The sequence below is a fragment of the Eleutherodactylus coqui genome, chromosome 5 (assembly GCF_035609145.1).
Source record: "Eleutherodactylus coqui strain aEleCoq1 chromosome 5, aEleCoq1.hap1, whole genome shotgun sequence".
Lineage (NCBI taxonomy): Eukaryota > Metazoa > Chordata > Amphibia > Anura > Eleutherodactylidae > Eleutherodactylus > Eleutherodactylus coqui.
In genome coordinates this window covers 210,267,167-210,287,439 of record NC_089841.1, presented here as the reverse complement: position 1 = coordinate 210,287,439, position 20,273 = coordinate 210,267,167, and the positions used below count along the sequence as shown (strand labels likewise).

Sequence of the window (20,273 nt, the reverse complement as noted above, 5' to 3'; positions counted from 1 at the left end):
TACAGGCGGACATAGAGGATCTAGTATGGGCCGCTTCTAGCTTGGATACAAGATGTGATAATTGCTGGCATGGAGGCTCTAGTACCCTGTTGGGCCGTCTCTAGCTTGGATACAAGATGTGATACTGGTGGGTATGGAGGCTCTAGTATCCTGTTATACCACCTCTAGCTTGGATACAAGATGTGATAAGGGTGGGTATGGAGGGTCTAGCATCCTGTTGGGCTGCCTCTAGATTGGATACAAGATGTGATACAGGCAGGCATGGAGGCTTTAGTACCCTGTTGTACAACCTCTAGCTTGTATACAAGATGTGATACTGGTGGGTATGGATGCTCTAGTATCCTGTTATACCACCTCTAGCTTGGATACAAGATGTGATAAGGGTGGGTATGGAGGGTCTAGCACCCTGTTGGGCTGCCTCTAGATTGGATACAAGATGTGATACAGGCAGACATGGAGGCTCTAGTACCCTGTTGTACCGCCTCTATCTTTGATTCAAGATGTGATACGTGTGAGCATGGAGGCTCTCTAATACCCTGTTGTACTGCCTCCAGCTTAGATGGAAGATGTGATACTGGTGGGTATAGAGGCTGTAGTACCCTGTTGTACTGCTTCTAGCTTAGATGCAAGATGTGATAAGGGTGGGCATGGGAGACTCAAGTACCCTGTTGTATCTCCTCTAGCTTCGATACAAGATGTGACTGTTTTATGCGATGCCCCCCCCCCAACCATCACACCAGCAGTGGGGACAGTGTACCACTCCAAAGCAAAGACAGGATTCTGGCGATCACTCTGAAGTCTCTAGACACTAACACAGCCATCAACGGTGCCCAAACTAAACCTGGATTCATTGCTGAAGACAACTCTGTTCCACTCCATTGCAGTCGAGTTTCTACATTCACGACACCACTGCAAAGGGAGGTAACGTTGGATGGGTTTCAAAAGGCAGTACATGTAATGAGTGTCGTGAGACCAAATGTCCTTCAACCAAGCTCCTGGAAATGGTTCTGACAGACACTGCGGCCTGTAACAATAGTGCCACCTGTCTTTGGCAGACAATGAAAAAGTTGGAGCTGCTTGTGCTTGTCGAATCATCAGATGATCCTCTCTACTAGTGGCCTGTTGAGGGCGTCCTGAGGCCAGTCGCCTTGTATGCGTGCGCTCACGCATCCACTGGTCCCACCACTTCCTAACAGTCTGGTTAGAATGGCTCATGTGGCAGGCAGTTCGTCAATGGGCAATATCCAGCTTTTCGCCTTCCAATAATGCCCCCTCTCAAACTCTGTTAACTGGATGAAATCTCTTCTCTGCACCGTAGAGGCATCTAGCGGTCAACAAGCTCTACACAAGTGGGAAAAAAAGGTCACCACACACAAGGAGCTTCTGAGAACCGCCTTATAGGCAAAAGGGTGAAACCACCTTTAGGACATCAGGCGGCAAGACCATTCATCTAATCACGCCACAACTCTAATCATTTGCATATTTGCCTGAGATGTAACTGCATGCCGAGCTTTGCAGCAAAACGACAACTTCTTCTAGGTGCTGGATTTTTTTTGGGGGTACAATGAGTGTATATAGCGTTAAGACAGTAAATGCTAGAAGTTGACGACATTGAATGCATACCCTCTGTTGGTAGTCGCAGACCCTGAGTTTCACGGCCTGATATCGTGCTCAGCCGTGTGAAAAAAGCCTGAGTAGTATTAGATAAAAGAATAAAACAAAAGGTCCATTTAGACCTGCCAGTTTCTCTTTTGAACAAGCGAATGATGCCGGAGTTCGCTTCGGGTGGCCTTTTCTCGTTCCAACGAGAAGTCGTTCACTTGTTGATATTCACTGTAGAAGTTAGTGAGAAGAACTGAGTGATGGGTATTTTAAACTGACCGATTAGTGAATGAGCGAACTATGATATTTACGCCTGCATAAAATGAACAATATACGAAAAGTGAACAATTTATTGTTCGCCGTTTGATCATAAATGGCTGCATTTACACTAAACCATCAACAGGGAGTAAACTTGCGTCCTGGGGATAGCGCAAGATCACTGGCGTCCTGTATTGCCATAGCCTGTGATCGCTGTATAAGCGATAAGTCATGGCAGGGCAGTAGCCCTACCATGCCTTATCACAGCGATCAGCAGTGCAGTGTTGTAAGTCCCCCAGGGGGACAGCAATATAATAGAGAATAAAAAATAAATTAAAAATAAAATAGTTAAAAAAAAAAACTTTTTTTATGCTTTTTCACATAATGACCTAAAAAAGGGAAAAAAGATTAAAACCCCACATATTTGGTATTGTCGCGTCCGTAACGACGCGTACAATAAGCTGCATATGCCTTTGACTGTGTAGGGGAAAAAGCGTTAAAAAAAAAGCTTAAAAAACTGAGGCAAAATGCTAATTTTTAGCATTTTGCCTCCCTAAAAACGCAATAAAAGTGATCAAAAAAGCCGAATGTACCCCAAAATGGTACCAATAAAAACTACAGCTCGTCGCGCAAAAAATAAGCCCTCATAGAGCTCCGTACATAAAAAAATAAAGTTACAGAACTTTGAATGCAGCGATTTAGAGAAAAAAAATTCCAAGAAAAAGGGGTTTTATTGCAGAAGAGTGGAAAAACCTAAAAAAAGGTAAGAATTTTGGTATCGTTGTAACTGTACCGGCCCGCAGAAAAAATGGATTGTGTCATTTATGCTGCATGATTAATGCTGTTAAAGAAAAAATCTATGGCAGAATTGATGCGTTTTCTCTCTCTGCTATCATAAAAAAAATAATAAAAGCTTTACAATCTAGTCAATATACCCAAAAATGGCGCCGATAAAAACTATAATTCGCCACGCAAAAAACAAGCCCTTATACGGCCGCGTCCACTGAAAAATAAAAATAAAATCCGCCAAAAATCATTGTGTCCTTAGGCCCAAAATAGGCCACCTCATTAAGATGTTAAAGATCAATGTTCGTGAACACGCGTTTAATTATCCTGATCATTGCCCTGTGTAAACAGGGTGACAATCAGCCAGCAAATGGTTGCTTGTCAGCTGCTAGGATTTTTGCTGTAAAAATATTTGTCGTCGGCAGCACTTCTCCTTGTGTAAACACAGAACGTGCTGCCCAAAGTGATGAAAGCGGATAGAGGTCGAGTGATTGATTCATCCCCCATACCGTCTGAATTAGCCTGTGGAAAGGTTATTCAAACGAGCGCCAATCTTGTTGATCAGCACTCACCCTCTCACTTATATCGGGCTGTATAAAAGGAGTTTGAGCTAATTGGTTTTCTGATGTTTTCTTTAGAAAACCCTTTTTCCCCGGAAGGGTCTCACAAGAATAAGCTGAATACACACTGTGTGGGCCCAACACCAAGTGTTTAGTACTCATGCAGATGGCACAAAGTATTGCTCTCCGCATAAAATACAGGTGTGCTGAGCAGTGTCTGCTGCAAATAACTAGCACAGGTTCTGAATGAGAGTCTTAATAGATAAATGAGTCCTCTAAAATAATGCAGATAATGTAGCAAGGTGGTGATCCTTTATGCATTCATCAAAATGCTTCAACTCACAAGGAGCATTTCTCAAGCATGGCATGAGCTGCTACTAGTTCCTTCTGCATGAGAAAGTCTTCTTGTGAAGTGGAACACTGCAGGAAGGGAATTGAAGATTACTCAAGTCATTTGACGTTTTGCTGCAGTTATTTGGTTGGATGTGGGTCATTTCTGTTTACTACAGACTCTACTGTTATTGATCTTGGATGACTAGTCTAACCTGTTCATAGATCACAGTACAGTGGATATACTAGAACTAGAGATGAGCGAACGTACTCGTAACGAGTACTTACGCACCCGAGCACCGCCATTTTCGAGTACTGCAGTACTCGGGCGTAAAGATTCGGGGGGCGCCGTGGCGGCACGGGGGGTAGCAGTGGGGAGTGTGGGGGAGAGGGAGAGAGAGAGGGCTCCCCCCTGTTCCCCGCTGCTCCCCCCCGCACCGCCGCGCCTCTCCCCGCCCCCCCGGCGCCCCCCGAATCTTTACGCCCGAGTACTGAAGTACTCGAAAATGGCGGTACTCGGGTGCGTAAGTACTCGTTACGAGTACGTTCGCTCATCTCTAACTAGAACGCAATTAAATGAATTTTATTTTCAGAACTTAAAAAGTAAATCTTCATACTGTTATGGCCAAATGATGAGCCACCCACTGTTAGCTTCTTTACATAGCCTGCAAGATGGGTCCAAGGTGGTTGATCTGCACTTTCAGAAGATGGCGCAGTTAGAAAATGCTCCTCTTTTTTCCTATCAACTCTTGGGCCATGGCAGGGGTCTCCTCATGACAGTTTTTCATCCATATGAGACCAAAGAAGTCCTGGGCAGCTCTCAAAGTCAGTATGAGTAAGCAGGACATGGACATTTCACAGGACATGGACACAATTCTGAATTATTTTTTTCTACTTCAGATATCTTGCAGCAGTTTAAAGAATGCTAAAAAGAAAAACATTTGGTACCTTAAGTGATTGAAACATATAATTACTTCTCGCATAAAGGAAAAAAACAAATAATCTTATAGACTCGATCATTTTTGCACAAATTTAGGGACTGATGTGGAAAAAGATGTGGGGATTTTAGTTAACTGTAAACTTAATTTGAGCGACCAATGTCAGGCAGCTGCTACAAAGGCAAATGAGATCATGGGATGCAGCAAAAGAGGTCTAGGGGCACATGAGGAGAACATTGGAATATTGTGGACAGTTTTGGGCACCAGTACTCAAGAAGGACATATCAGAGCTTGAGCGGGTGCAAAGGCAGGAAACTAAAATAAATGGATTGGGCGAACTACAATTCCCAGAGAGGGTATCAAAATTGGAGTTTAGTTAAAATAAAAAGAGGGGCGACCTAATAACTAAGTATAAATATATCAGGAGACAATACAGATTGCAATGGGGCCTCGCAGATTAGCATTTGAACGCAGTGTTTCTAACACTGCGATTTCCAAGTGCGGTCTGTTCTATTCTTGTGCTTATTAACGCACTTCATTCCAATGATGGGGGTGTGTTAAAAAATGCTGTAGAATGCGTTTGAAAACGCAGCACAAAATCACCGAAAAACGCCGCAGTTTCGAACATGTGTGAGAGCGACCTTAAGGATGCCTCTACATTTTCAAACCGCATCTTCTTTATAGATGCATTACCCTTTAACTTGACTCTCTAAGCCCCATTTACACTGAAAGATGATCTCTGTCTCGGCAAACAACAAAATGACCCAAATATAAATGGTCCATCAATGCTATCTTACCCCGGCGAGACTATATAAGATGGGTAGGAACTAGAGATGAGCGAGCGTACTCGAATAAGCGGTACTCGCTCGAGTAATGTGCTTTATCCGAGTATCGCTGTGCTCGTCCCTGAAGATTCGGGTGCCGCTGCGGCTGACAGGTGAGTCGCAGCGGGGAGCAGGGGAGAGCGGGCGGGAGAGAGGGAGAGAAAGATCTCCCCTCCGTTCCTCCCCGCTCTCCCCTGCAGCTCCCCGCTCCGTGCCGGCACCCGAATCTTCAGACCCGAGCACAGCGATACTCGGATAAAGCAAATTACTCGAGCGAGTAGTGCTTTTCCGAGTACACTCGCTCATCTCTAGTAGGAACCCATCTACACAATGTATCCGATGCACATATGCCGATTTCTGGCACATGATCTGGGACTGCCCGACAGTCCGGATATGCTGTGGCGAGGTTACTAACTTGCTCTCTGCGGTCCTTGACATCCCGGTTCCCATCACTCCAGAAATCTGCCTATTTGGTATTCTTGACGCAGAGCAATGGCAGCACTACGACAGAATCTTCTTGCGAGAAGTTCTATTTCTAGCTAGAAAAGTTATTGCGCTGAGATGGATGGACCAGAGGGGCTCGACCCTGGCACTTATGGAGAAAAATTACTAACTCAACCATACCCTATAACAACCTAGTCTACAAAGCACGTAAATGTCCGGACAAATTCCAAAAAGTGTGGGGCCAATGGTGCGATTCGTCGCTAACCCTGTTTCCTCCGCAACCACTTACCGTGGTCATACCAGCGCTACATGGATGACGTTAAGGACCTGACAGCACTGTAGTCAGATCGGGGGGGCCTGACCCCTGCGCTCGGCCACCCACCCAGAGGAACGCACCAAAGAACCCCCTGCTAACCCCGCTTTATACTATGGTGTTCCCTTCCCATAGTTGCACTTACTCGCAAATGTACATACATGTATACAAGTATACTCCTACATCAGACCTATACCCTCCACTATGCACCCCATCGTATCACCCCTCCCCCTCAACAAACTCTTATCACTCCCCTGTTTTCATTCCTTTTCTCTCCATCTCCCATTTTCGAAATGCATCAGATTTTGTATACACTGTAAGCTGTACGGCCGTCTGGTCTCCAACCCATATGCATGACTCTGTACTGCAAATGTTTTCCTTTTGGTATTTGACATGGTGTTTACTTGTCAATAAAACGAGTTTAAAAAAAAAAAAAAAAAGATCGCTCAAACGACAGTTTGAGTGACAGTTTTGAGCGATCATCTTTGCATAAACTCTTAAGTAGCTATTTAGCTACTTAAGAGTTAAATGAAGCTGGAGTGGGACACTGCTGACAGCTCTGAGAACCGCAGCTGCTTTGAATATGTAATATGCTTAGAAGCAATGGTTATTCCTCCAAAGATGGCTTTTGAGCAATAACCTTGTCTAAATGGACCTTATCACAGCCTGATATCAGGGTGTGCCAAGCAAGCAGGGTGGTTTATTTACATATTGAATTGCTTTACAATGGGTTTTGTTCTGTTAAGATAAGAGAACAATAACTTTGTAGTGGGTTAAGATAACTTTCTGCGCCCTACTATTATAATCCAAGTAAAAGTTGTCCTATTTGTACCAAAACAGTAAAATAATTTTGAAACTGATTATGTACATAGGAGTACAATGTGTGGAAACCATAGAAGAATAGATCCTGAATAAATGCAATCACATGGATCAAATGTACTCTGAGCAAATAAAACATGATATTGGGAGTTGACTTGGAAAAAAGAAGCAGAAGTATCTGCCCTGTCCATTAGTTGTGTATATGTTACCATTCTACAACCGCATGTTTAGTATCCATTTAAGGTGATGCAATTCTTCTTACAGTCCTCTGTATATACATGTAGTCTGAGATGAACCTTCATTGCCTCTTAACAACATACAAAGTTAGCGGAGAACCGTTTAAGTGATCTTATTAAAGTGCAGCAACCGAGCTACAACCAAATACTTGGGAATAGAAATGTTTTGTATATTGTACTATATTCAATAAGGAGAAAGATTCACTCAGAATTAGGTGAGCGCTAAGTGATGCCATAATGTCAGGCACATAGACCTTACTGTAAAGACTGTGTGAAGTCCTGCCATGAAAACCAGTACCTTAACTGTGGTATAAAACTCTCATAGATGGTGGACCGTGACACTTGGTGTCTCATTGGGTAGGCATTTTCATAAGGACATTGTCTAGGGTTTACCACCTTGGTAACTGTCTTTAGTGCCTTTCTTGCAAACCTTAAAGAGAGATGGTATACAGCTTTTAAGTAATCTTCATGAATAGTGTTTGCAGCTATGGGCCTATGTGCGAATCTTTAGCCATTTTTTTGTTTCTCTGAATCCTCAAAAGACACTCCTTCCAAATTGACTGAAGTGGCAGTTGTCAGCTGGATTTGGAATAGACCCTCAAATTTTAGTTCCAAACTCTCTCCCATGTCTATTGAGGACAGTTCAGATTCCATACTCAAGGAGACTGGGAAAAGAAATGTTTGTGTGGCAGTCAATTTTTGGTGTAAAGTACTCATATAGGAGGTGAGATCTCCATTCTGGGCCTGGAGATGTTGGGGAAAATGCAGATATGTTAAAGGGGCCCTACCAAACAAAACTTCAAGTGGGGACAGTTTGGTCTTTCTATTGGGTAGGATAATTTTTACTTAATAGAGAGCTAAGGGAAGACACTCAGGTTATCATATGCTATGACTTCTGGTACACCATATCTACAAATTACTACTTTAGCAATTTCTTAACTGTAGTCTTGGTGTTGGCATTTTTCGCAGGCCATACCCCCGGTCAACCTAAGAAGAGGTCTATGCAAATCAACACAAACTCCCATATACCTACCTTAGGCAGTTGTATGTAGTCAATCTGCAATTGTTGAAATGGGTAGGCTGGCTTTAGAGTACAGCGAGGAGGTTCTTTGCCTGGGTTGTGTCAGGCACAACTCATGCATCCCTGCACAAATGTGGTTTGCAGCGTTGTTGCAATCCAAGCAGAAGACACTTCACCACACATTACCTCTTTTGAGTCATAAGTTGGTCCATAGCTCAAATATAACATCATTGAGTAGAGAGACAGGGGTTTACCTTTCCTCCAGACTCCCTTCTTATCTGGCTCTGCACCATTTTTGTGCCACTCCTCTTTTTCTACATTTTGAGGCCTGCTCCTGCAAAATGGACAACAGAGAGATATCTATGCCTGGTTCAGTTGCAACCAGCCGTTATTTCATTCAAGAGGAGTTAGGCCACTGCCTTGGCTGCTGCATCTGCTCTCCAGTTTCCTAGGGTCTCCAGTTGTCTCCTTGGTTAAGTCTGGACCTTGATGATGGCTATCTGTTTGAGAAGAGCTAAAGCCTTGTACAACAGAGACCCTGCTTATGCGTTCTGGATTGGTTTACCCAATGATCCAACAAAATTTCTGCTGTGCCACAAGAGTGCAAAATCAAATGCGATTCTAAAAGTGCACCTCAAGTCAATGTACATATTAACAGTCTTCTCTTCAGCCAGTCTACAATATTGAGCGAGTGGCCGTTAGCTCGGCCTTCTGAGCAAACTTCCCAGGACAGGGTAGTTTGTGTATAAATATCTCATTATTGGTTGCCACTACATTAGCAGTTTTCCATTTTCGTGGTATTTGGAGCCATTTGTGAAAATCTGCATTAGCAATGGGGGTTTAAACAACATTTTTAAGACCGCTGGTTTCGTTTTCCATTCATTCTAAATGGTCATGCATTTTTGATGTTCACCATCTATTTTCATTTCCCCCTCTTCTCAATTCAGTGGAAGTAATGAAGCTAGATTCATAATTCAGTACATGCCCAAGCAAAAAAAAGAGTGAAGGGGATGTCCTAATTTGGGGAGGTGTGAGATTCTGAAAACCTTGTTTGGCCTTAATAGACAGTTTTGACTGGGCAGGTTACTGACACTAAAAAAAAAAAAAAACTACCCACAAGTTCCTGGGTGTCATGTAAAGCAGTTGTAGCAGATTGACTCTCCTCCGGAAGGCTGATGCAGTAAAGGGGTATGAGACATCCGGATTCAAAATTTCTCATTGGCTCGTGGAACTACCAAGGGCCCTATGTTGGGTGGCCTTGTGAACATTTGTGAGCAAAGTGACACAATTGCTAGCAATTGTAACATTTAGCCTGAACTGGACTTCTACTCCTGCTAGGAGGGAGAGGGATCATTGTGTTTTGGGAATGACCCACAACTTGATTGATGATCCTGCACTAAAAGGCCCCTTACTTGTATTTAATCCAAGCAAGCAGTGTTAGTTACTTGACATTTAATGTGATGTGCAGCGCATACACATAACCCTATTGGTACATATTCAATATAAACTTTTTAACCATTCTATGAAGTATTTACTGTATCTAGAGGAAGTTTCTCTCACACACTATTGCATTCCTGAGTCTCCAGTTTACTCACAATAACCTTCATCTACACTTTGGTCATTCACTCTAAAAAGGTGCAAACTATTCTGTTTCTGACAGGACACATACCATCCATGTCTAGTGATGTACAATAGATCACAATTTAATGCCACCGGAAGAGGCACAACATGTAAATTTAAGATTGTATAGGTGTCTCTAAATTCTGTAATGATATTACCATGGGGAAGTATTGTTCCATTATATATAACTTTAAGAATCTTTTGATCCTGCTTGTGTAACAAACAAACACTACACATACAGTCTGGACATCGTCTATTCACACAGAACACTCTGATAATTTGGCAAGTGGAATAGAAACAAAGCACTGTACCTTTCTTAAGACAGCAGACAGAACAAACACGTGTAAGAACAAAAGTCTTTATCTTTGCGGTTTTGTTTGTCCGGTGTCTACAGTCCAGAGATTCTGTCAGTTTCTAGAACATTCGTCTTGCCCGCATTTTCCACCAGAAATGTTTAGAGTATTTTGTTCAATTTGGATAATTTTCAAATGGTGTTGTTGCCTTATCAATCTGGTATGACTAATTTTCTGCACAGTGCACTATAGAAGAACTTAGACACAATGTAGAAGTGATTGAGTCACAGCTCGGAGCTCTTCTGAATGAATTTCCCTTTTTTATTAATTATAAACAAATGAGGAATAACAATAACCAATCAGTATCGGGCATAGCTGATCCTATCACTAGCTATCTTATTGCCAATTGACGACAAGTATAACATTTTTTGTCAGCAAATCATTTTAAAGGATAATATATAATGCATAAATTTATTACTCTTATAAGTTAGCAAATCTCTATATAACCATATATAGTAATGCCTGAACCCGGAAGATTTTTTTTACCCAGTAACTAGCGTTCGGCCAAATATAGTTCTGGCTACAGACATTTCCTTTTTTTGACTGCTTTTACGAGTCCTAAGCAATATTGCAATAACCCAAAGGAATAATGTGTAGAACAATTTAAATAGATTACTCTAATTAGCAGTCAATGTTCCAACTGCATATTGATTCTAAACTATACAATATTTCAAATCCATTAAAGGGAACCTATCACTTTATGGTGCTGTTAGGGAATGTAATAGGGAGACGGGTGCTGTATTTTTTATACTCCCTCCCCAATCCCTGGTTCCAGCGGTGTCCCGTCTCTGAAGGCCCATGCGTGTGTTCTCCTGTAGACTTGCATAGGAGAGCATATGTATGTGACTCTGAAAGAGTCAGATATCCGTTCCGACTTCAGACGGGGATACTGCTGAATCTTAAGGAAGGTATATATAATATAGCACCCGGCTCCCTATCGCACTCCCTAATGGCAACGTAACTTAGTTTATGGTGCTGTGGGGCCGTGATCGGTTCCCTTTAAAAAAATATACCCTTGGAAGGTGGAAATTTCAGATTTGTCTGTACAGTCTGTGTTTAGATTCTAGTATTTTAGCCACAGTTGATTCTACAGTTATAAGGCTCCCTCCATGGAATTTCCGCAGCAAGGTATCAAAAATATAAGCTAGATATATGCTTTTCTGTATGGACTAACTCTAAGTGTTTCTTTTCTGTTTGTAGAGAATTGAAAATGGAAGATTTGCCAAATGTAAATATTTTGCACATGCAATGGTCAATAATACAGATTTATTAATGGTGATGAAGAGGTAGGTAACCAGCTCTAGTTTTAGGTCTGAGTGAATTCAGGTCACTGTGGATGTGACAATACCAAGCATGGTTATAAATGTATAAAAATGCAAAAGTGCACAAAAGTTGTTTTTGCTATTGATTTTTTAACATTTTTTTTTTTTTGGGGGGGGGGGGGGTGTTTCTCACCTTTTTTATGTCCATGTAGGGGACCTGGACTTGATCGCTCAGCTAACACATTGCAATACCTCTGTACTGCAGTGTATTATATAATTTACTTGCCAGTAATTGCTATGGCAGATCCAGAGGACACTGTTAGGCCTCTAGTTGCTATGACAACCTATTGGTCCTCTGTGAGGTCCTGGCGGAGGGCTGATGACTTCACCGAGGGAGCTCCCTCCTTTTAACTCTGTACATGCTGCAATCAACATTAATCGTGTCATATAAGCAGTTAATGGGGGAGTAACAGTGTTGTCATTGATTCCTACTGTTGCAGTGGGATGCCAGCTGTCAGTTCTGTAACTCGGTCCATGTTGGCATATATTTGGATTTTACCATGCATGTTTTAGATAATGAAACATATAGAAATGTGCGGGAGAATTGATCTTTGTTCTTGTGGCTTGGGTTTATAGATCCTTGTGTAGATATAGATATACAACCAGTAATCTACTCCCTTTTTCTTCCAGTGGAATACTCTTTGTTACAAAGGGTACTTTTGGACAGCTTACTTGTGAATGGCAATATAGCTTTGATGAGTTTACCAAAGAACCAATCATTGTAAGCGGAAGGAGGTTACGCATTGAAGCAAAGGTACTATAACTTTTTTTTTTTCAGCACCTTTTCTAAGAGTTTTTGTCTCTTACAACACTGCAAAAAATAGTTTGATGATAGAAAAAAAAAAAAAAAAAGCTACTTGTTTGGCATTGAAGTTCAGCTCCTTTCACTTGAATGAGGAATAGGTGCATACAAGACAGCCCATAGATAATAGTGGCACTCTTTCTCATACAGCCCCTTTAAATACTAATACAGACTATCTTGCTACAGTCACGTGATAGTTGGGAAGAACCTGGATAATTGAAAGATTTTATATGTGTAACTCCCTCAGCATGAGAGGCTTCCTTTCAGTCATCAAATTTAAGCCATGAGATGGTTGTTAAAGTGGTTTTCCCTTGACTTAAATTCGCTTCACAACCACTTTATTCTGCTGACTAGGACATGTGATTGCTGCAGCCAATCACTGGCTATAGAGGGCACTTCTGTGACCAGTGATTGGCTGCAGCAGTCGCTTATCTTAGTTGACTGGAAGCAAGAAGAACAGAGTGGTTGTGAAGCAATTTTAAGTTGTGGTAAAACACCTTTAACCCTTTCCAATCCAATTTGTATCCTGCTTTTCCTAGGGTACTTACTCTCTTTCTGCTGTTATACAACAGCGCTATATGCTGGCTAAAGCCAGTACTGCATGAGGCGACACGTTGGATAGGCTCCGACAGCAGAGAGGCTTGCAATATACAGTAATAGAACCCCGACGGACGTCTTCCAACATCGGAGCTGTACAGCCTTAAATCATAATGTCTTTAGAGGTCAGACAGTGGATTGGAAAGGGTTAATTTGTAATTGGCAGAGAATTCTGGGTCATGCACTATATCTTTGGTGGTACCTCAAGTGGCATAGTACTTGCCACTTGAAATAAAGCACCTTGAGTGTCTACCACATGGTCTTCAACTTCGAGGCTCCGAATGTAGGTCAAGGAAAGCTGTCTCTTTGATTAGATTGATCGAGCCCCCTGCATAGACTGTTTGTTTATACAGCACTCCGTTAAACCTTGACTGGAAGCACTTAGTAATTTTTTGGCAAGCCTTTATCCAGGATGATGTATTGTACAGTTGAACTTCCAAATGAAAAGTGGTGCCTGTTTACTGTACAACCTGTTCTCTGAACGCTGCAAGCTTAAAGGGGATGAAAAAGCCAGAAATGAATGCAAACAACTGAGACTTCGCTTCCTCTAAGCAGTGGCCAGAACGAGACCATGTCTTATAGAGCAATGCATGGCAGATCGTTTAGGCGCATCGCGGATTAAAATGATGAGTCTGTTTCTAACATGTGAAATTGTTTATCCCGCAGGAACGAGTGAAATCTGTTTTTCACGCCAAAGAGTTTGGAAAAATAATAAATTTTAAAACTCCAGACGATGCCAAGGTAAATCCAATCTATTACTTACTGAACGCACTGAGGGGGGGTCTAAGACCGCCGCATGTTTATAGACCTCCCCAACATCTACACTGTGAATGAAGTAGTGAGTCATGTATGAAATATGAGAATAATACTGCCAAGATGCATTAATGTCACGTGTAACACAGGGAAAAATAGCCATGCAGCCTTACTAGACGGAGGATACAAACAGATCTGTTGTAGAACTAAGAATATGTCCTTTCATTCATAGAATTTTATCATCCAGCATCCATTCATTTTATCAGCGGAGCACAGCCCCATAGACGTGAAGGCAGCAGTGGCCACAGTGTACCACCACTATTCACTAGTGGGATTCAGGAACCTCTATTCTCGTGATCGCTGGGGGTCCCAGCAATCAATCATTTCTCACCTATCCTGTAGATAAATGAAAAATGATGTTCCTTGAATAAACGCTTATATATTATATATTCATTGTATAGACGTGCTGTTAATAAAACGATCCAGTGAAGATTCATGGCGTTTACTTACATAGTATACCATCCATTGGTGTTCAAAATGTATAGCACCCCCAGCCCATGAGCAAAGTGCTGCTGGACAGAATGCTCACTCTCCCCTCAGCATACAATAGAAATAACTTGTCCTGCTTGTGAGGAGACGAGCCTCTACAGTAGGCTGGCAATATGCAGTGGTTGAGAAGGCTCCTTCTAAAGGGAAGGCATGAAGGGATTGGACTGTCAAGAGCCTGAGAGGGAAGGAAACCGATTCTAACAAGGCCCAGTAGCGCAGATTAGCAGCAGCATCAATGGTGACACATAGAAGCAATAAATGATAGTTTTCAGGGGCTCTAGTACTCTGTTGTACTGCCTCCTGCTTGGATACAAGATGTGATATGGGGGGCATGGAGGCTCTAGTACCCTGTTGTACCACCTCTAGCTTGGATACAGTATGTGATATGGGCCGGTATGGAGGCTCTAGTACACTGTTATACCGCCTCTAGCTTGGATACAATGTGATACAGGCAGGCATGGAGGCTCTAGTACCCTGTTGTACTGCCTCCAGCTTGGATACAAGATGTGATACGGGTGGGCATGGAAGCTCTAGTATCCTGTTGAACCACCTCTAGCTTGGATACAAGATATGATATGGGCGGGCATGGAGGCTCTAGTACCCTGTTGTACCACCTCTAGCTTGGATACAAGATATATGGGCGGGCATGAAGGCATACAGGTTCCATATGGTATCCTGTGGCATATCGGTCCACATTTTCTATAACTGAGTTTCTAGATCATGCAAACTCATAGGCTGTTGAACTTGGCATCCCAGATGGTCCCATATATGTTCTATTGGCAATAAATTTGATGACCAGGCAAACCACAGAAGTGTGACAATGTTGTGCGGACATTCCTGTGACCCCCTTGTGTGTGCGGCCGAGGATTATCCTGCCACCATGAGAGGAACATATGTGGCTGCAGGATGTTCTGAACATATCGCTGAGCTGTCATTGTCCCTTGTACCACTAGTAGGGGTATCCAACTGCTGTATGCGATGGCCCCCCAGACTATCACACCAGCAGTGGGGGCAGTGTGCACAAGCTCTACACAAGCGGAAAAAGATGTCCACTACACACAAGTAGCCTATGAGAGCTTTTTCGTAAGCCAAGGGTGAAACCACTTTTAGGGCCACAGATGGTAAGACCGTTCAGCTAATCACGCCACAACTCTAATCAACTGCATCTAATCAGATGTAACTGCATGCTAAATGCCGAGTTTTGCAGCAAAACGACAACTACTAGGTGCTTGATTTATTTATTTATTTATTTATTGACAAAGAGTGTACTTTAAAGGAGCTCTTCATGTGCATTGACCAACCTCTGAGCTGTTTTCCTTTTCCTAATTGGCACCCCATGCCTCAATAACCCTTTTCACCCCTAAGAAGGCAAAACGGGAAAACAGGCAGTCCAGCACGTTGGACCACACGACGGCCAGCTGCTGAACTCGAGAGAATATCTAGCAGGCAATTAGAGGAACTGAAAATAAGTGAGAGTGAGATTGGAGAGATGGCACATGCACCAATAGAAAGCAAGAGAGCAGCTGTGTAGTGGAGATCTGTGCATGTGAGAAGAAACCAAGAGAACGGGCTACTGTCAGATGTTGTGATGCAGTCAGTTTTGAAAAATGATTATATTTGCAGATACTAATAATTTTTGAAAAGGCGACAGTGAGGCATGAATGACGAGAACTGAAAAAAGTCCAAGATGTCAGATCATGCTGTTCACCGAAATGTCTTAGGTCTCCCTTACACAGGCGTTTTCAGAAAAACAGCAGTTTCAGCAGCATTGTCATGTTTTGTCAATCATTGAATGGCTGTGATTGCTGCTCTGATTAGCAGAGCCAGCGGCCTCAGCCAATCAGAACAATCTGATCCCGATAACCCCACTGATCCCGATGACGGTGGTCTACCGTTCTGTGCATGCATGCCACCACTCCATTCACTTCAATTTGGGTGTCAGACATTGCTAAGCAATCTAGAAGGCGCGGAGCGTGACTTGGGGCTGACAGGTCTGCATGGTAATTTATAAAAAAGTCTTAAATGCGTTTCCATACTATGAGGTTTAGGCCTTACTGGCTTACATTAAATGTGAAGAACTGAACACTTAGAAATGTCCGACAGTTTATAATCAGTGTAAATTTATAATATTTCTACTTCTTTCCTTTTTACAGTGGATTCTTTCTAAATTGGAAGAAGTTCGAAGAGATACATAATGATGAATGTCTACGTCTACAAACTACATGCTGGACTCTGCACTTGGATATGTTTCGGAAGCCGCAGATCATACCCTCTTTTGGTCAACACTTTTAGAAATCAAGCCGTTTTCTGAGTGATATATTTTTTTTAAATACATATTCCACGGCTCGTATCACAGGCTGGTTGTTCACCGTGCGATCAGGTCCTCTGTCCGTAGTGTTTCTAGGAATATTGCAGTCCACGATTATGTATAGCCAATACTAATAGGCTGGGTTTACAACCTTTAACCGATTGTACAATGTAAAATATATTCAATAGCTGAACAAAAAAGGTTTATCTAATTTAAAAGGGAAAACTAAATTATTGGGTCGTGTTCACCAGCATGATGGAACACACCGCTTTATTGACCTTTCGACAATCTGCAATCTATTACGTTTCGAGGCTGATTACTTATATGCATGGGACATTTACAGGAGGGAAATGGCAATGCAGGTCTTCTAGAATCAGACAGTGGATTGGAAAGTTTGGATCCTACTGATTGTTTGGCTGCCTTAATAAAAGCCAATCCATTATTTACATAAACTTACTGATCTGCATACAAAACCAACCATTAATTTGTGGGGATCGGTCTACTGCATGAATGATCACGTTAGAAGCCAGACTCAGGCAGATCTCCTCAGATTGGATGGATTTGATGCAAAATGGTTTTTCCTACACACTTTACTAGCTAATGCAGAAATCCTGAAACTCTGCAGTCAATCTAGAAGATTATTGGGTACGTAGTAGGGTTGGGTATTAGGAAGAACTGGTGGAGTTAATATTAACGGGGGGGGGGGTGACTCCCCCTGTACCTGATTGGCTGCAGAACTCGATGGGCTGCAGGTCCTGGCAGCCCACTAAGCTCATGCAGCAGCTGGAGTAATTTGTGACAGGGCCGACGGGTTACGGTGAGGGGTAAGTGTAACAGTAAGCTTTACTGTTATAATATACTCCTCACCATACCCCTCACCCTAACCCTCCATCCCTGCTATCACTGCCACCTCTGGGCCCCACTCCTCCTGCAGCATGGGTCTCGCTTCGGCTCCCTCGCAAAGGTCCCCGGCTCATAGCTCCTTCCAGGACCTTAGCTTCTTGGCCCAATCGGGAGCTAGGGGTGTGACAGGGGCATTCCTCCTGTCAAACCCCTATCTTCCGGTGGCAACAAGATACACTAATACCTTAGGGTGGCAAATATGCTGAATTCTGGTCATCTTTGTTTTTTAATATTTCACAAAATAATATTTGAAATGCAGACGTGTCCTTCCTTAATTGGACATCTCACGAGGTACGTTGCAAAAGATAAAAAAAATAAATTCTATATATGTCTACCAAATGCCTTCCATCTCCTATAGACTTCCATATGTATACACCCTTAACTTATATTTTTTACCGGATGGCATGGGAATGTATTGTTTTTGTATCATGAATAATTTGGGAATCATTCACTAAATTCAAAGCAAGGGTGGACACACCTGTATTTTTGCGCACATACAAGCGGTTTTGACTAGTGTGACACCATGTAGCAAACTGCAAGAAATATTAGGATGTGTCAGCCTGGATTAAAAAGTTTAGTTTTGTGTCCGATAATACCGTCTTCTGAAGTAAAAGTTTTTGCACCTTTTTTTTTTTTTGCCTTTACGGATTTGAATGTATGTTTGTATTACTTTACATGTGGTGCTACAGTCTGCAATCTGTAAACAAACAGGGGGGGGGGTTATTTTCACCTCTTCTGCAACTTGCCTTAAATCTTGATTTCTATATTTCTCCACCTGCTTCTCAGACACCGGTGTTTCACAATACAAGACCAGTTTGGTCCTCTTAATAAATTTTAGCATTGTTTACAACATCCAGTTCTCAACTTTCTCAAATACACCTGTAATTTATGTCGTCTTGGCTAACAAAAAAATTGGCAAATTCACTAGAATGTAATGATGGCGCTGAAAAATAAGATACTGTACAGATTTAAAGACAACACGTCGTCACATTTCAACATACTAAACCACAAACAGCAATAGAATAGTGTTCTAAAAAGTTAGTTTGTTGCTCCTTTTTAAAGCATACTTGTAGAAGTCCAGTCATAAAATTCCCATGCTGCATGTAAATGGCAGAGACTGGTCTGATGGAGCAAGATCAACTATATTGGCTTTAGTGTTTCCAATTACACGCCCTTCTATGCTGCTGGGTTGTGGATGACGTACAAGACCTCCTTCAAAGAGCGTGTGAGTTTGCAGACCAATGCATGCACAGATGAGCACACCAAAGCTGCCCACCAGGTGGACAGATGATCTGCACATGTGCGGGATTTGCAACACTCCATGAATGAGGTCTAATAAGTCATCCATATCACTGCATCATAGAGGAGTAGGTTAATGTTAAACACCACAGCCGGGAGAGATGGTTCAGACCAGTCTCCATCGTTTATATTTTATGAAAGCGATTTCTAAAGGCATGCTTTATTGAGCAATAATAAACTAACTTTTTAAAGAAGATGAATGTCACTATTCTATTGCTGGCTGTGACTTAAAATGTTGTAGATAGGACACCTTTTAATGGCTAGCAAAAAATACATGATATAGCTAGCTTTCGAACCTCTCAGGATCTTCCTCAGGCATAATGAAATGGATCCGAAGAGATATATAGATATACACATATAAGGCCCAGACATGGATGTGATTTAATTTGCACTTAAAAGAATGCCACAACAGGATGAGTAGAGAAATAAATACTTAAATAGTCTACTGATAAGATATGCAAGTTTTATGGACCCTGAATTAGTGTTGGGGGGTCACCAGGCTTGTGTATTATCTGTGCTATTAGATTTCTCATACTTCCCATTCAGGCATGAATCCTCTTGAAGAAATTAAGCCTTTGTTGAAAGTGTCAAGTTGTTATAAATTTGACACTTTCAACAGAGGGTTAAATTCTTCAAGAGGATTCATGCGTGAATGGGGAAGTATGAGAAATCTATAGCACAAATAACACGCTGGCCTGGTGACCCTCCCAACACTAATTCAGAGACCATAAAACCTTCATATCTTTATCAGTGGACTATTTAAGTATCTATTTCTCTACTCATCCTGTTGCAGCATTCTTTTAAGTGCAATTTCATCACATGCATGTCTGTGCCTGGTCATATGTATGTATATAGATTCATGCCCCTTCGGATCTATTTAATTATACTTGAAGAATCCTGAGAGGTTCGAAAGCTCACTATAACATCATGTATTTTTGCTTTCCATTAAAATGTATCATCTACAAGCTTACTTGGTTTCTCTTGCTGAAAACAATCACATTTTGCTCTACTGGATTACCTTTTTTCATTATATTTAATATGTTGAAATGGTGATGCAGTATGTGAATCTGCTTCTTGTACTTCTGTCATCACAACACATGAAATGTGTACAAAACTTAGAGACTCTGTCACCATCTTTTTGCAGTCCTCAGCGTGACCGACACGACCTTATAGTGCTCACAGTGATGTCTGCTGTGTGGATCTGTGCAGTAGTTTTGGAGAAAGTTGCATTTGTACTAGTAGCAACCAGCTACAGAACTAGTCCTGCATATTCATGAGCTGTCTCCAATGAGGATGGAGAATTTAAAGGATTTTAGAGGGTTTTTTTTTTTTTAACCTTTTAACTCCTCAGCCCAAAATTATTTATTACTCACCATCGCACTGTTTTGGCGCCACATCTTGTGACACATGTCGTCATCTGGCTTTCTTCCCCCAGCGCCATCCTGTGTACAGGATGCTACTGATGATCTATTTGAGGGCAGGTCATTTTCCACAGCAGTCACTTGGGTAAATACACTGTTTCAACTTATTATGCAACTTAAATATTAATAGGATTTCAGTAAAGTGAGCATTTAGGTTTTTTAAATAAAGTGTGTAATTTCTCATTTCCTTTTACATGTGGGTCCTCAATCTCACA

General features: G+C 41.9%; 1 protein-coding gene across 1 annotated transcript in view; it reads left to right on the top strand.

The window, feature by feature from the left end:
• Positions 1 to 18,190, top strand: part of VPS13A (vacuolar protein sorting 13 homolog A) — a 174,725-nt gene extending 156,535 nt beyond the window's left edge. The window contains exons 69-72 of the mRNA XM_066604146.1: positions 11,305 to 11,390; positions 12,057 to 12,180; positions 13,492 to 13,566; positions 16,281 to 18,190. Of these exons, the coding sequence (XP_066460243.1) occupies positions 11,305 to 11,390; positions 12,057 to 12,180; positions 13,492 to 13,566; positions 16,281 to 16,322 (327 nt within the window). The 3' untranslated portion in view covers positions 16,323 to 18,190. The remainder of the gene's footprint in view (positions 1 to 11,304; positions 11,391 to 12,056; positions 12,181 to 13,491; positions 13,567 to 16,280) is intronic.
• Positions 18,191 to 20,273: the final 2,083 nt, after the last annotated feature.